The 17,349-nt window shown below is 40.7% G+C and overlaps 1 protein-coding gene across 1 annotated transcript; it reads left to right on the forward strand.

The window, feature by feature from the left end:
• The first annotated feature begins 363 nt into the window (after window positions 1-363).
• Window positions 364-14,281, forward strand: CHMP4C (charged multivesicular body protein 4C). Its single transcript, XM_009701004.1, has 5 exons — window positions 364-397; window positions 7,217-7,394; window positions 8,359-8,473; window positions 11,877-11,985; window positions 14,217-14,281. The coding sequence occupies exons 1-5, from the start codon at window positions 364-366 to the stop codon at window positions 14,279-14,281; spliced, it is 501 nt and encodes a 166-aa protein (XP_009699306.1).
• Window positions 14,282-17,349: the final 3,068 nt, after the last annotated feature.

The raw sequence follows: 17,349 nt of genomic DNA on the forward strand, positions 1-17,349 counted from the left end.
GCCCTCCGGGCCGGCGGCGGCTGCTTGGGAGGCTTTAAATGCCAGGGTTCAAACGCCTCTAGGTACTGGGCTCTGTTAAGAAGAGGGGGGACTCGGGGTCTCGCAGGGGCTCTTGCTGGGTTAGTCTGTTCATCCCGCAGGTACACAGGGTGTTTCGTGATTCAGCTGTGGGCTCCGAGCAAGTGTCGCCACAGTGCGTGAATGCTAAGACATGATGGTGGCTTTGGGTCTTTGGCATCTATTAGTGTTTAATGCATTGTGGATTCGTTATGCTGGGCTGAGAATAGGATGCTTTGTTCCTCACTAATTTGCTGTCGGTGGTTCGCTGTGTGATACTTTCCTTCGTGCTTTGCGCCACGGTCGATGGCGGTTATCGACTCGATACGCGGTGTGCGAAGTACTGCCGTTCAACGTGGGACAGGGATCACAGCTTGGGTGTTGAGCATTGGTTGTGCAGACAGCAAAGGAACTGAATCACGTGAACATTTCTTGTATATTCATGGATGAATTCACATTATCCCCACTTTGAGGGCTGGAGAATGTACTCCTGGCAACTGAGGAACAAAGTGATTCAATGATTTGCCACACGTCACATGGGAAGTACATGATACCACTGAAAAATGAAAGAGTTCAGAGCATTAGTGAGTATTGGTCTGGGCTGCTGTTAGCTGCAAAGGAGGAGATGCTAAGGGATAATAAGGTCTGGATCCTGCTTACACTGATGTTGTCATTTCTGGGAAACAAATGGTGGTAGCCAATGTCTTGGGGATATACAGGCCTTTAGGAAGCAATTAACTTGTTTCTCAAAGTCACCTGGAGTCCTCTTTGTCTACTTTGAGCTTTATTTTTCTTTAAATACTTCAAAACAGAAGAAAAACATTTTGAGTTAAAGATTTGTGACATAACAAGAAAGTAGCTCTTTCATTTGCTTCTTCTGTTGCTTGATAATTTAAAAAGTTAATGCCATGTAACTTAGAACTTCTGAGGAGCTGCATTGTTAAAGGTGTTTTGGTTAGCTGTTTAACGTATTTGTAATACTTTAGCATTTAATAATTATTAGCAAAATGCAGATTAACTAAACTAACTTTCAGTTAGAAAGGATTTAAAAACATGGGTCAAGATGGGACAGATTTGAAGGCACAAACAGTCAGACTCCCTCTGACGTAGGGAGTAACTGTTACGTAGCAGCGTAACTGAGCCTGCTGCTCTGCAGCATGGGAGCCGCCAGATTTTTCCCAATCTCACACTTTCAACTCCCCCGGCTTCAACTGGAACATCTCTCTTGTCCCCTTGTGCAGGTACGGGCACCTGTGTGCTGGTGCAGCGAGCTAGGCTGGGGAGGTGTTCCAGCTGAAAACTAATTTACTGTGGGACAGAGTGACCAGATAGCTCCTGGGACTGGGTTCATCATGCAAATACCTGAGCGGCAGGGCTGGTGCAAGAAAACAGGTCCGCTCCTGTGACTGTAGCAATTCCTGTTTAGATCCAGAGACGCTGCTGTGGAACTTCATCCCAAAGCCTGGACTTTAATCTGGCGTGGTTGCGGAAAGAAGAAATGCTTCCTGCCTCGCTCCTGCTCCCGTGCTGCTCCCTTCCTTTCCTTGGCAGAGCTCCCTGAAGGGTGTGTTTCAGAAAGCTGGATGCAGCTGTAAAATGTCATAGGGTTTTTTTAGGCTGGGTTATTTTTTCACCCAGGGTAGGTTAATTCCACTTATCCAGTTGACTCGGCAGCTGCACGAGTGCTTGGGCACCTGTGAAGAAGAGAATGGTGCACAGGCAGGAAAGATTACTACTTGTTGGGAGAAGGTGGATCTGCTTCTCCCTTAACTCTGCTGATTGATGGTGCTTTCAGGTGTTTGTTGGCCTTGTGCTTCAGGCATGCAGTGTTTGACGTACAAAGCTTTTCTCCCAGATCTGTGTTTCCACTGCTGTGCTCAGTATGCAGTTCCCCTAGTTTGTCTATGAAATTGTTTGTGGAGTCATGCTGCAAACTGGATTGTTGAGCTGATCACGGTTAAAAATAACTCCCTTTTATCTTGTCGTTTGCTCAGGGGCCTACAGTTGAGGACAGCAAAGAGACAGGAGTAGGGCAAGAAGCGCAGAGCGGGAATTTTTTTCGTGACAAAAATGATTCTAAAGCCAAAATAGGATAGTTTAACTACAGTCGGAAGAAAAACAAGAGACTCTAACCTTGCCGTGCCAAAGTGCTTGAATTTAGCAGGTTAGTGACTGACCTTAAATCCCCAGGAATACGCCTTCATTTGATATGTCAATTGCTTTACAGTTTAATTGCTGTTGATTTACATATGGCAGCGTATTAGCTGGTATACTGTACTATAGAGTTCAGAGGAAATCTGTGCTAACCAGCATCTATTGTAGCATTATGTAAACATACACACAAATGAGAGAATAAAAGTTTTAATCTACATTGCCTTGTTAAAGTGAATGTTTCAAAGGGACCTTGGAGGTAACTTTTAATGTTGTTTTTTCTTACTTGCGTCTGTGGAGAAGCCTATGGAAACTAAAATGGGAGTGTTGAAGACTGGAGCAAGATGTATGTAGGTGTAGAAAATGCACCAAGTTGGCACGATCTCATTTGATTTTTAGGCGCGCGAGTCTGAGTCAGTTATAGTGACGCAAGAGAGAACAGATTCAAGCACCAGCAATTTTTCATGAGTTCAGATGATTCTTGAATGGGTTCCTGTGACATCAGTAAGCTTAACTCGCTTTAAAAGCCAGAACATGTTAGCTATGCAAATAGATGTGAAACATGACTTAAATATTTTGGGCTTCTCCTTTATGAAGTGAGTATTTCTGCAGTTCCTGTACCTAATTTGAAATTAGCTACACTTTTGGGGTCATACATTTCCAGCATTCCCCGTTAATATCTTTCTGTAGCTAGACCACTTGAGGGTTTTCAAAACAGCGATGTCTGTTGGAATTCCTCCTGAAGAGGTTATGTCATGATAAGCAATGTCTCTTTTCACTGCCTTTTAATCTCTCCCCATTCTAAATACAAATTCATGATTTTTTTTTTGTTGATAGCTCTTGCTGTACTTTTTTGGGTATCTCATTTTCAGCCAGTGCACAGCTGCGAATGCCATCTGCAAATTGGCCTTTCATCTTCAGTATTTTGAAGGTGTGCAGGAAAATTTAAAGGACAGAAAGTGATACTGAATATTTGAGAGCTCTGTTTAAAAGGAAATATGTTTTCTGTGCCTGTGAAAATAACATACACGTGAATGAGTGTTTCAGCCTGGAATTTCTCACAGATCCTAAAAAATGGCTAAATGAAAAGAATAAAGTTAAAAGAAGCCATCCGGAAGAGGATTAAATCTTAACCATAAAGAGCCACATAGTACTGCTGAGGACAAAACGTATATAGAAAGTTGGAATAACAGGTAGGCTTTTGCAAGTAGATGCTGCTAAGTATGTTGTGTGGTACATTTGGGCAGGGCTTATGTAGCCATGTAGCATTCCTTTTCAGTGAGTTAGTTGTAACCAGAAGGCTGTTGAAACCCAACAGTGATGTAGTAGTTGCGTGTTAACACGGACAGGGCCGTCATGCCTATGACAGGTTGGGCCTGAGCGTTTCTGGTGGGGAGATTTGAGGAAGCCCTTACTATGTCTTTGTTCTGTGAGTTACAGCTATTGTTCTCTGGTATTCATGATTGCATTTCAAGTGTCTTGCCGTGAGCTGGAATGGTTACAACACATCAAGTGCATTAATTGTTCTTGAATTAGCCCCTCAGTTGTAACTGTATGTGGCTTTCCCCATGAGGTTTTAAGGATTTGAATACTGATAATGCGCTTACTTAGGATGGTATGATTTTTATGGCCTCAGCAGCATTTCTTTTCATTGTCCCTGGTGTAAGGGAGATTAGAAATTGTAATCCATCGGTCCCTTGCAGGACTGAAGTGAAGGTTTGCGATCTGTATCCAAGGATGAGATCCCGCATTTGCACAGTGATGCTACATCTTCTGAAGAAACACTCTCTTCCTTCTTCACCAGTTTCCTCCTGGGGATTTTAAGGATTTCTTGATGATGCTTTTGTTTCTACTTCAGAAGATGAGATCGTTGGTAATTCCTGTACTGATGGGTGTTGGTGGTGGGCTTGACAGGTAAAGGTGTTTTTACCACTGTACTGTCTCTTTTCATTCTGATCTGTCATGAAACCATGAGGAGGGTGCCACAACTCTTTCTATGTCACAACTTTTGTTCTTTCCTTTAGAAACCTGGATATTCAGTGTGACCAGGATTACTATTGCCCAGCTGGCCATTTCTGCTTCCTTAATGAAGTATCAGCATAGTAGTGATATTGGAAAAGTGTCCTTCTGCATCTTAATAACAGAAGTTCTTTAATACGCATACTTAACTGACATAAGTGTACTGTTGTTCCAGCTACTTATCTTGAGAATAAAAACACAGATGAAAAGCAGTGGTTCCTAATTTATGAGCTGTATCCTGCTTGCTGGACTCAGAAGTAGAGCACAGGAAACATGCTGAAGCCCAGCAACTGCTAACCACCTCATTATGAAATGCAGCAGTTGAATTGACTTCTTTGGAGCACAACAGAGACAATGTATGAGATTGCTTTTTTTTCCTGGAGAAGACCTCCACCTTTGCCTCGTTGAATTGGTATTAATTACACTTGCTTCCTCAGACTCTACCCCTGCTTAGACTTTTCCTCCCTGGGCTGTCTTCCTTCTTTGAAATCTTTGGAATGAGCAACACCCTTTTTCAGTGCCCTTGTTAGACCTTCAGCAAAGTAAGTTTATGTTCTCTGCTCAATTTGTTTATTTTTTGATAGATATGTTCTTCTTCAGTTTGATTATTATGATGTAGTAGCATTTCTGTGAAGCATTTCAATCTTCTTGTAAGAGTTGCATGCAAATTTTAAAATGCTTGTATGTGCAGTAGGAAAGCACTTAAAAGTTCATGATAATTTGTGAAACACAGAAAAATAGATTTTTAAGTAACAAGGAAGTTCTCCTATCTTAACTATAGGAGCTACTACAACAGAACACTGTGCAATGAAGGGCATTCATTTAATATAAATGAGGAAAATCATATAGTGTGCTGTGGGAATTTATTATGCCTTGGTTGATAAGGAAAGAGTATGAATTGATTTCCTATGAAGTGGTTTGTTGTGTAGGTTGCTGGTAAAACTAAAGAGAATTAATAAAGATGATATGTTGCACTGCAATAATTAGGAAAAGCTGTTTATGAATAGGTGAAGTCACACAGGATTTAGCTTCTTCCGTGAGTTCTTAATTTGGGTGTGGTTTAATTAAATGTTAATACAGGAACCTTCAGGATTTTGAAAACAACTGCTTTGTGTGTAACTGAGGAAATCCATTTTCTCTCCGAGCAGGCAATAACAGCACCATTACAGAGTCTCATTTCTGAAAAACACCGACTGGAAATATTTCCCTATGGTAGCTACTTACTCCGATGGAAGCCTTTCGGCATCAGCCAGTTAGTGCTCCTCAGCCCACAGGGCTTTAGAGTCCTCCCTGGCACAGCCAGTGTTATGCACAGTTTCAGACCATTAAATTTACCTGGAATCTCTGGCTTCCTAACCTAAGAATCCAGGATCAAAGTTTGATTCAGCTGAAGCTAGGGAAGGAAGTGGCTGGTGTCCTAACAGTACCAATAATAAGCATAAATAAGTTGGGAAATAATAAGCAGGTAAAAAGATTATTTGGGATTAAGTCAAACTGATGTATTTTGGAATTGCCAATGAGAATTTTACAATTCTTACATTTGCATGACGTCATCTGGTGTTCATGCATCTTTTACAGAATATGCACAATCTTCAGACCATCCCCCAAACCCTGGGAAAATCTTGAATTTGAATACTGTCGTTAATCTGTTGTGATTGCTGTTTGCTGTCCTGAGACATTTTACTGGAGGTGCTAGAAGGCATTGTGTATCTTAGCCTGTGTGAACGCTTGTCCTTGCGCAGGTAACGATGAGCAATTTTGACGATGTTGATTCAAGCATTTGTCAACAAAGCACTACATTTTTCAGTGTGTCTTTACACACCATAAATCTATGTCCCCTCCTTGGAGGGATCCCAACTTCATTTGAAAAGTTGTGTACCCCAATGTCAAGGTTCAGTGGTATTGCACATGGGCAATTATTTGAATAGGACAGCAACAGTAATTGCTGCTATCGGTTGAGTTTGAGGGGCTGCAGTGCTGCTGTTGCTTGCTGGCTCTGAACCTGATTTAAAAATTAGATGTAAGAGACAAGGGAAAGGAAATAAGTATTAATAGCATTGAAAAAGCAATGGGTTAACTCAGTCTTTTGGTTTTATTTGGTGTTTTTCTTGCCTGGCACATGTGTAGTTTGGAAAGGATGGTGGTCAGAAAATGTTTGTGGCAAGATTGTGTCTGTTCCACACCCGGAGGCCAAGAAAAAGCCCTTTTCTCCACCTGCTTGTCACGTGTATTTATTCTGGTAATGATTTACTCTGGGCAAAGTATGCTGCTTATAACTTAGCAAATATAAAAGACTAATCTCAACAATTTACAAAGATAATGGGGAGCAGCTGGTTTTGACTGTGGCCGTGTCTACAGAGTTCTATATGTTTTCAAGTTCTAAGGTTTAAAGATCATGCTCCTAAGTGACTGTAAGGAATAGATGCAGCTGACAGCCAGAGAAACCTGAGCCCTCCTTGGATCTCACCCACCCGCTCAGTTAGGCCGTTGGGGCTTCCCGTTGCACTTGACAGTTTCTGCTGCTGAGATAAAGCTTAGAAAGCAGCATTGTGGACATGTGGTTATCATGACAGATCTTCTTACTCTGTCTTCTTTAGTTTTTACTTATGTATTGCAACCTCTTCTTTTCCTTCTTTCCCCTGTTTCCTCCTTTCTGACTTCTCTCTGACTTTTTTCTCTTTCCTCCCCATCTTCCCTGCTTTGCCTGCGTGCACAGGATGGAATTCAAGATCTCCCGCAGTGGAGGAAGAAGCTGCCCTTCCATGCGGTGCTAAAAGGAGTTAATCTAAAAGAGGCTTCCCAGCATGTTCATGCAACAGCATGTTGGTGATAAACAGGCTGCTGATCTGGTGTGGTCAAAGTTTGTCTCCCTACTAGTAAGGTAGGAGAGTGAGAATTATAAATTCTGCAGGTTGGCTTGGTGCTAAACTACTTGTCCTTGCATTTTGCTATGTAAATACACAGTGCGCTTTGCCTCTTCCCATTCCAGCTGCCTTGCAAGCACTGAAGAGAAAAAAGAGGTATGAGAAACAGTTGAGTCAAATTGATGGGACACTTTCGACCATTGAGTTCCAGAGAGAGGCACTGGAAAATTCCCACACCAACACAGAAGTGCTCAAGAATATGGGTTATGCTGCACAAGCTATGAAAAAAGTGCATGAAAATATGTAAGTGCTTTCTAATAGCTTTCAAGTTGAGCTTACTAACCACTTCCAAATTATTTCATCAGTACAGTCTATTGTATCAAGTCAGGCAGTTTTGACTTCATGTTGGGTTCAGGCATTTAATGTCAGGAATGCTGTTGGTGCTGTAATGTTATATTTGGCAGAAAAATATCTTTTCTTAACAGCAAGTGTAGAAGGATGTGCAGCTAACTAGAGAGATCCATGTGGTACTCAATTTTTTTTATTTTTTTTTTTTTAAGTCTGCCTTGGCAGTAGAGACTGGCCTCTGCCCTCGGTTTTTCTGGAAGAAAAATCTAGTTGAAGAAACTAAGTGTACTCTTTTCCTCAAAGTCCATAAGCTGGACTGTGTGATTCAAAGTACTAGTTAGAACTGAATAAAAGAAAGGGTAATTTTTTTGTGTATAGTATTTTTATATGTCCTGTATTGTTTCATGAGGTGTTCTCCTGCCTGAATAAACAGAGTTAAATCAGAAAGGTTGTTCTGGGAGAAATAAACAGGAACTGAAACAATACTGAAGTTAACAATAAGGGGAAGCTTTTAAATGGGGTCTAGTCCTGTTAAGTTCCCCCAGTTCTGCTGAAAGCTTAACATAAAAAAAGGTCCATCTATAAAGATGCTGACCTTGGGAAGGCGATGGGATCTGCCATGGGGACGTGACTGTTGGCTGGCAGAGGTATGAGAAGCACAGAGAGGGAGAGAGGCATAGACTGCTGCAGTTGGACTTCTGTTATATCCCGAAGTGGAAGAAATTGGACTGGCTAAAACACACAGAAGCTTGCCAGGAAACGTTACGGTGTAGGTGAGGGAAATGATTCCCTGTGAGTTCTGCTGTTTATACAGCCATGGGCATAAAAAGGAAATAGGGTCTGGTCAAGTTTCTCTGAGACTCTTCTGTAGGATTGGAATGATGTATCTTTCAAAAGTGTTTCCATGTTATCTTGCCAGGGACTTGAACAAAATTGATGATTTGATGCAAGATATCACTGAACAGCAAGATGTCGCCCAGGAAATTTCAGACGCTATCTCAAACCGAGCCGCCTTTGGTGATGAATTTGATGAGGTTAGTAGTTCAGTAAAGCCTGTGAGTTTTAGCTGTTAAAAGTGTCCATAGTTATTTTGTTGTGCCATGGCTTATTCCGGTGGTTTGTTTCTCAAAAGGTGTGGATGTGAAATTCCTTGGTTCTAGCTTAGCCTATCTAGGACATTTTTATAATTTTATATATGTATGTATATACACAGACACACACACACATATTATTATTTATTTTATACAGGATTTTTATTATATATATGTAAAACATAACAATGTTTTTATGTATATATAAATTTTAAAAAGGCTATTTTAACTGCACTCGTGTAGTTGTTATTCGCATTTGTACCATGGAAGGAGGAGGTCACTAAAACGTGTGATTTGTACTGCTCCAAGTGGACACTGAAACATACAATTTTTTTTTTGTGCTCCAAATAGACATCCGCTCAACTAAGTGCACATTCCTATGCCATGAACAGGCTGCTGTTCACGATTCTGAATATTTGGATCAGGTTTTTAAGGTCTTTTTTTGATACTTGAAGGTGCAGTTCCGTTCCCTGTTTCTCAGATTTTCTGCAGAAGTATATCCATTAGGTAGAAGCAACTCCTGTTGGAGGCAGTAAGGTTTCTTTCTTGAGCGCTTTTCTTCTAAAACCCCCACAAGGCACTTAAGACCTTCTGAAAATTTGTTGCAATAGCTTTCATCCAGTGTCCCTGGACTTAATTTTGTATATCTAAGCAGGACATCACTTATTTCTGATCCAACCATGGCTGAAGACTCAAGGGTCAGGTATACTCAGAATTCCTGCAATCTGTGGAATGCAGAGCTGGGGAACAGATTCAGTATCACAACCAATTTGGTTTTGGTTTTTAACTATGTTTTAAAGCAACCTAGCACGAGGGATCATTTGAAGAATGTCCGAAAGAATCAAGCAATTCACTCTCTCACCCAACTAATTCACCTCTATGTGCCCAAATGGACAACAAAGAAAAATGCATATGCTATATCATGGTTGTTTGACTGGGGGTGGGGGTGGGGTTGGGAGCTTTCATTCAACAGTTATAATTTGTTGAAAGTAGTAATAATTCCTTGCATTTTGTTCCCATTATCTGCTTTCATATTTTTCCACTTTGTAGGTAAATAGACATTTCAAAAAACATTTAATCAATACTGGCATTAAGAAATGGGATTTGGCCTGTATAAACTGGGCTTCAGACAACTGAAAAACATACTGCCATCCTGAACAGCTATACAGTGTCACTTACTTTACATCAGTGCTTAACTTTTAGGAGCCTAGACTTAGTAAGCATGTTGTAGATTAACGTGGAAGTTCCTAAGAGATACTAGTCTAAGTTGATGGGCGTATTTCTTGTTCTGGGAAAACGAGCCACTGCCACATTGTACCAGCACCTGCCTTTGCATAGGAGCCTAATACTTACAGCACTTGTCCAGTAACTGGGAAACCTGGTTTGCAGGCCTCTTCAGCTTAACAGCGCTAGAATCAATGACATCATTGCTGGGTTATGAGGTGATTTGTATTGGAGGATGATACTTAATTTTATTTTCTTGAAGGACATTGTGGCCACACACTTGGATTTCCTCTTTGCATGTGTGCCGTGGGTGTTAGAAGGTCATGGAAGCAAGCAATTTCTACTGCTGCAGATAGACACAAAACCATAAGGGTTCTTTCTCCCTGGGTTGTCATGAAGTGTATGACATGAAGAATGCAAAAATGCTCTGTCCTACCTGAGTAGGATGCTTACTGGGAGGAGTGATCCTTGCCTGGAGGCCTGTTTCTGATCATCAGATGCGAAATACGCACATTCCAGTGGACAAAGCCTGTAATCTAAGAGTTCACACAATATCGTCCCTCTGCTCTCTTTTTGGCCTGCGTTCAAGAGGAGAAAGGGAATTTGTTGTAGCTGTTGCAATACTCCACAGCCTAGTTGTAGGGAGTTCCTGAGTTGTGGGAAATACAAGTTAAATCCATGCTTGAGGGTGAGAAGAACTTAAAACCTGAGTCTCCCACTTTGAGAGCAAATGTTCTAGACATGAAATGATTATGTTAAAGGTGTAGGGATCATTATCAAAGTTTACTTTTTTTTTAAAAGAGAGCCTGTTAAGGCTGACACTACCTTTTCATTGTTTAATTGTTCAGCAGAAGTTGGTAAGGACTAATTTGGTGTGGGAGAGAGTTAGATGACCATCTAGAGATCTTCAGAAACACCTGTTTCTGACTTTACAACAGCTTCGACACTGACTTTTTAAGCAGCTTGTATTCACAGCACTGACTGAGGCAGTTAAAGTACAGACACATTTGCACCTCAGCTAAATGCCTAAGTTAGACGTGGGGCCCCAGCTTGCACGTTTCCTTGAGAGGTCAGCTGTGAATTGAACATCATCAGGTGTAGACCCGATGCTGAAATTTTTAGATGATATTCTAGGATTTGCACTGTGAACCAGGTCAAGTAGGCAAAGTGTAGCCTTTTTTTGGCCTTAAAATAGAAAAACATGAGAAAGTAAGTCTAGGAAGGCCTGTGGTGGCTATATAATTATCATTTTAACTTCCACATTGGTGATGAGCAAGGTATAAATGGGTAGGCAAAGTCTATTTCAATACCTAGTAGATCTTGCTTTGCTACAGCCACTTTTTCACCAGCCACTTTTGCCCACTTTTTTCTTCTTAAACCATTTTATCAATGTGGCAAAGGTCCATTTCTCTACAAATATGTAATATTTACCTTCCTTTCTTTGGGAAACACTAGCCAAGGAATGAGTCTTTGGCTTTTTTTAAAAAGTGTATAGCCTTTTTATTTTTAGTATTATACAAGTGGATTAGGTCATCTGTCCAAATCAGCTTCTGCAGTTAAAAGCTCAAGAGTGTTACGTGCTTCAGGAGTGAATAACAGGACCCAGGAGGACAGCTCTGATTCTAGTGCTGCTTTGAAATCATATGTAATCCTGAACTTGTGTGATAGGGCTGAAGCATAACATTTAATGACAGTCTACCTTATAACCAGCAGAAACTGTTTGCTTTTTAAAATGGAGGAAATTGCACATTAAAATTAGAATCTGTTAAAGAATACAGGCTCTAGATTTGGAACAAACCTGAGGATGGCAGACGGACTTTTTTTTTCCTCCTGTATTTGCCTTTTTGACGAGTATTACGCTGCCATCAGTTTTCTTTTTAATTTTATTCCTTGTCCTGTTTCTGACTTCCATTGTCCTTCTTTCAACTTCCAATTAAGGTTTATTATTATCACCCACATTTAGTAAAAAAATTATACTTGTGATGTGCTGGTTTTTGATACTTGTTTTCAGGTGTAAACTGTTTTTTTCAGTAGTGCTTTACTTCGTGGTGGTTAAATGTGCCCTTGCCTGAGATTGCTGTCAGGACAATGAATTTGTAAACAATGTTTTCCTTGAATTTAGGATGAGTTGATGGCAGAATTAGAAGAACTGGAGCAAGAAGAATTGAACAAGGGAATGAGAGATGTCAGACTGCCAAGTGTTCCGTCCACATCGCTGCCTTCTCGCCCCGGTAAACTGCCTGCTCGCCGTTTTACATTTCTCATGATTAAGCTGTGCTGCAAGTAGGAGGAGAGGAAGAGAGAGCTCCAGATATGTCTTTAACTCTGTTTTATCTTTTAAAGTATTATGGATTCCTTTTCCTATTTTTGTATCTGTTTATCAGAAAAAGCAGAGTGGAATTGTGGCTTGCTGTGTGAAAGCGTTTAGGACTGAATTCTATGTAGACTTCGGGAGACAAACTCGGGGAACTTAACCTTGCACATAGATGATGTATCTCCTACTGAAATGTAGTGAGAACACTGAGGACTGGGAAGACTTTTTTCTTTTTGGCAATTAAATCCTTAGTCTTTTTTTAATTAGAGTCTGACCTAGATTCAAAATGTTTGTGTCACAAAGATCCAACTTTGTTAGAGTAGTGGTTTGATATTTGCCACTGGTATTTTAATTTGAAATGAAGGAGGCAGCAGGAGGTACACATTTAAAGAAATATTGTCATTCCTTTGCTTTCTTTCTATGGAGCAAACTTACTCCTGTCATTAAGCAGTAATCTTATTTTTCTGTAGTTCTGCCTTGATCGTTTTTTAATTAAGACAGGGGCAATCAACTTTTAACTACACTTTTCACTGTGTCCTTGTTGTCCTCTATCAGCTGAAAGACTTACTGTGTACTGATGCTAGTAAAAGAGTGTAAATATTTGGTGGCAGGGACAGCACAGATGTGGCACAGGTTGTTTATGGTGCATTCTGCTACAGAACAGGTTACCTAGACCAGCTCAGCTCACAAACTCCTGTGTGTGTTTTGGCAGATGGCACTTAAATCCTGAGAAGCAGTTTACAATATTCAGACTGGGATTGTGGCTTCATCTACTGAAGTCAATTGCAGAACAGCTAGTTAAAAAAAAAAAAAAGGATTTAGGAAAACCCAGTGCAAATTGCAATCTGGGCATTTATGGCTTGTGCATACATTCTCTTCCAGACCAACTGTGACAGTTGACATTTTTATTAAACCCAGGCCATCTCCATGTGCTTCTCACTATCTTAATTTGCTACTTCATCTGTCTGAATGGCTGCTTCAGACAAAATTAGCTGGTTACAATTACATAGTTTAAGGCCTTGCAAAACCAGCTTATTTTTTCCGAAACTCAATGCTTACTGTTACACAGCAATAGCAAAATAAGAACAGTTAATGGTTCTGTAATCCTTCTAATTGGAGATGCATGTTACCCTCCTGATTTTAGAGATGAGGAAACTGAGATGGACCTTTCCCAGTCACACAGTGAGCTGGTGGCACTTGCAGAGTAGGGACTGGACCCCTGGTCTCCCATGTCCTTCTCCCACCTTTAGTCCCTGAAGGTGGTAGTTACAGCCCCTCTCATGATGGTGGTTCCTGGCCGTATGGCTGCCACAGGCAGGAGCCAGCTGGCTGCTGTAAACGTACACACAAAGGTATTGCACCCAGTGACAGCGTTCCACTGATGTTTGGAGAATGCAAACCCTGACATGCACAGGCCACAGACGGAGGCAGCCTGAGGCTGAAGCTGGGCTGTAGGGCATCTGGTTTGTAGGTCAGAGAACGAAGACTGTTTGGGTGAGGTTTTAGTTCAGCGAATGTGAAAGATGTGTGATAGGAGATTTGGGTAAAAAAAAAAAAAAAGAGAGAAACTGTGTGTGGAACTTGGTACAGAGCTGGGGATTGCTGTTGCTGTGAACACAGCAACAGTTAACGGATGTCACCTGGGTGAAGTAAGTTCAGGAATTTCTTTCTCCCTTTTATTAAATGACACCTCTCATTAAAATGGGGTGAGTCCATTTGGAGACTGGACCTGCACACGCAGAACCCTTCAGCACTATTTGGAAAGGTAGCAGGATGCACAGCCGGCCAGGGGTAGGTCACTCGTGCCTACTCAAGTGGCAGTGAGAGAACTGGCAGCATTCTTGTGGATGCTTGGTCTCTGTGACAGCTTTTAGAGATTAACTGTATTTTCTGTGGGAGTCTTTCAGTAGGAGTTACATCAGACCTATATTGTTAACCTCAGGGTTATATGTGAGGTAATGGTGGGGCAAAATAGTCGCATCTCTCATCAGCTTCATTACCGCATTACCTGTGTTTAGCTTACTACTCAGTAAATTGATCTGAGATCTTCAAACTGAAAAGCACTATTGAAGTCCTCGTGCTAACAAATACAGTGGTTCTGACGGTTACATTAGTTGACAGTTATTGTTAATCTCTCTTTCTCTGCAGCATCAACAAGGAAGAGAGCAGAGGATGAAGATGAAATGAAGAAACTGGCTGCCTGGGCTTCATAAGAGCAGAATCTCTTCGTAACACTGAACATCATAGTGCAGATGTAAAGAGCTGTAATGCTGTTTTATAACCGTACCGATTTAGTGTGGTTGCATTTCATACAGGCTAGGTTTTTTTACAGCCAGTCTTGCTAAGAATAGTGTTACTGCCGTATTACAAAACTACTTTAAAAACAAAGAAACAAAAAATGCAATATTTGCCAAAACCTCCAAGCATCTAAGTTTTTTCATCCTTCGCCAGAGATTTGTTTTGTCACTTGTATCAGTTTTTATTAGGTAATGTCTTCCTACATCTGGCCGGTTTGTAAAACCTGTGTGCCTCACTTATGCACTCAGCTGGATTCATTGTTCAAATGAAAAAATTAAATATTTAAATCATCAAGGTCCTATCCTAGAGGGTTACTTGGTTGAGACTATTTGAATATTAGCAAAACAGCTTTATGCATGTCCTGACTTGCAAGTTCCTTGGAGCCCAAGAGCTAATAGCCATTTATTGGGCATGTAGATCTAAACAACCTGGCTGGAGCAACTTATGGTGTCCTACATATTAAGAGGAGACTCTTCTATAGGTTTTTTGAAGTGGGATAGGTTTTCTGTTTTGTTTTAACTTTGGCCAGAATGTCCTGTGCACTTCTGTAGGTCAACTTGAATCGTATTTTGAGCTATTTCCAGCTTGAACTATTTCCAACTCCAAGAACAGTTTTACAGTGGTTGGGGAAAATTAAATGTCCAAGTTCTTATAGATCCCTGTCAAACAAAACTGATTTCTGCTAACCCTGTCAAAAATCCTGAAGAGATTTGACCTGCCTGTGTTCTTCTCTTCCACTGTGTCTTTCTAGGGTGAGTCTTTACTTTGTATGATAATACCTGTCCTCAAAGGAATTTGTAACACTTTTTTTTTTTTTAATTATACAATTTCAAACTAATTTTAATTTCTTGGCATTTGGTTCTTTTTGCTTATTCACTTTCTGAATGGAAATAATAAGTGTGTTGTATTTGAAATGCCTTTTTAACCCTGGTTAAAAGCTGAATCTGGATTACTTGTAAAGTCGACATGTTATTGTCCAACTGACAGCTTTTTATCTTAAGAAACAAATGCCACTCTGAGTGCTAAACTACTACATATATAGAGAAATCACTGTTCAAATACAAAACAAAAATAAAATAGGCTGCTTTGTACTAACAGATTTTATTAAGTAAGACTTAAGCTCTACGCTAGTAGCCTGCTGTCAGTCACAAGGGAGTAGTAAAACACTGTGGAGTTCTTAGGGATGCGGGAAGCAGAGTCACATTGATCTAGGTTTCTTGTTTTCAAATTAATTTAAATTTACTGATGATTGAACCTCTTGGGGAGTAGAGGGAAACTTGGTGATCCTTCTTCTTTTTCTGTAAGCTGTGGTTTGCTGGGTGTTTAGCTTTGATAGGCTACAATGGGCTTCAGCTTACTGCATTTTAGGTTAAGCTACAATGTGTTTCTGGACACCGCGTGCTGGCGTGCTCAGAACCTTTCAAGTTGTGTTCCTTGGATGAGACCCAAAATTTACAAACCCTGTGGAGAGATTCAGTTTTTCAGGACTTTTCCATTCCCTGTAGTGGAATTGCTTTTGGTTTGCATCCATATGAAAGGAGAATCAAGCCTTGCCACTTTAGTTTGGATAAATTTCCTACTGGAAAAAATTAAGCATGTGAATTCTGTCCCAAAGTTTTGGAGGTTCCAGGAAAATTGTCCCCTTCTGTTGAGAGCAGATAAAACCTGGAACTATGGAATTTTTGTTTAAAAAACAAAAACCAAACACACCCAAAAAACTCCCACAAAACCCCCTGCCTTTAATTAAACTGCCTTAAGTTTAAAAATACGTTTTGAACTCTCATTAGGAAACCAAACAGTAACAAAATGTTACTCAATTTTAATGCCTGGTGAAATTCAGGAAGATATGCCAGCTGAAAGCAGGCATATTTAATAAAGTAAAAATATTCTGAGTTATTTAGAATCCATTTAGAATCCTTTTGGCTGTAATCCTGTTTTCAAGGTATGCAGTCTATGGAAGGCTCTGAATTGGATACAGAAAGTATTAGCGTACACTGATTGCACCAGCGTGCAAGGCTGGCTGCGTGCTTGTGGGCACATCTGGTATTTCTAAATGCGAGGCCATGCCAACATAGTCCTGTGCTTAGCTTGGAAAAACTAGCTTCTGGCCTCTGTTCTTGGTCAAATTAGTAGTTTTCCAATACTTGGCACTTACGTAGCACTTAGCATATTTAAAGTGCTCTACAACCTAACCAAAATAGGTCTCTCAGCTTCCAAGTGATTTTCAGTCCATTTTGGAAAATGTGGACCTGCTGTTTTTGTGCGAGAACTTCCCATGTGAACACCCTGCAGAGGAGAAGAAATCTTAGGGAAGGTCTTCTCCTTTGCAAGCTAGCGGCTGGCTGCTGACCTCCAGCAATGTTTTGGCCAAATGTTGATCCTGGGAAGCTTTAGCAACTCGTTGAGTTCAGACCAGGCACTTTAGGAACAGAATCTGTGAAGGGTGAAGATAACTCTGGTCGTTCAGGTGAGCTTCTCTAAAAGCTTGTGTGTAGTGGCTGGTGATTCTGGAGGACAGAGTCGCATACCTGTTCACAGGCTAGGGCATGTGTGGTTGGTGAAGCTATACGCAGGTACTGCAGTCGTGTACACAAAACAAAATACGGTACGGACCTCCAGAAGTGGAGTGCTTGTTACCACAATTGTTTGGGACAGGGCAGATGAATGGTTTTCTGTGTAAATTCAGATGATGCTGCGACAAATGGCTCTTCCTTTTTGAAACATACGTCTGTCTTTATGCCAAGATGGTATTTGTTTAGTGTGTAAGCAGATGAGAGTGAATAGCGTCAATGTGTTATTGTAAATGCACGCTCTGTTAACTGGGACATATTTTATAAGAGGACTGTGGCAGCAGATGGTGTAGTATAGCGGACTTCCTTTCTTGCTTCTTATTTATTTTCAGAATATTTTCTTCTCTTAACAGGCTTGGACATCTTTTAATCTGGATAGCTTTAAAAGGGGGAAAAATATTCATTAAAAAGTA

The sequence above is a fragment of the Cariama cristata genome, unplaced genomic scaffold (assembly GCF_000690535.1).
Source record: "Cariama cristata isolate BGI_N322 unplaced genomic scaffold, ASM69053v1 scaffold37405, whole genome shotgun sequence".
Taxonomy (NCBI): domain Eukaryota; kingdom Metazoa; phylum Chordata; class Aves; order Cariamiformes; family Cariamidae; genus Cariama; species Cariama cristata.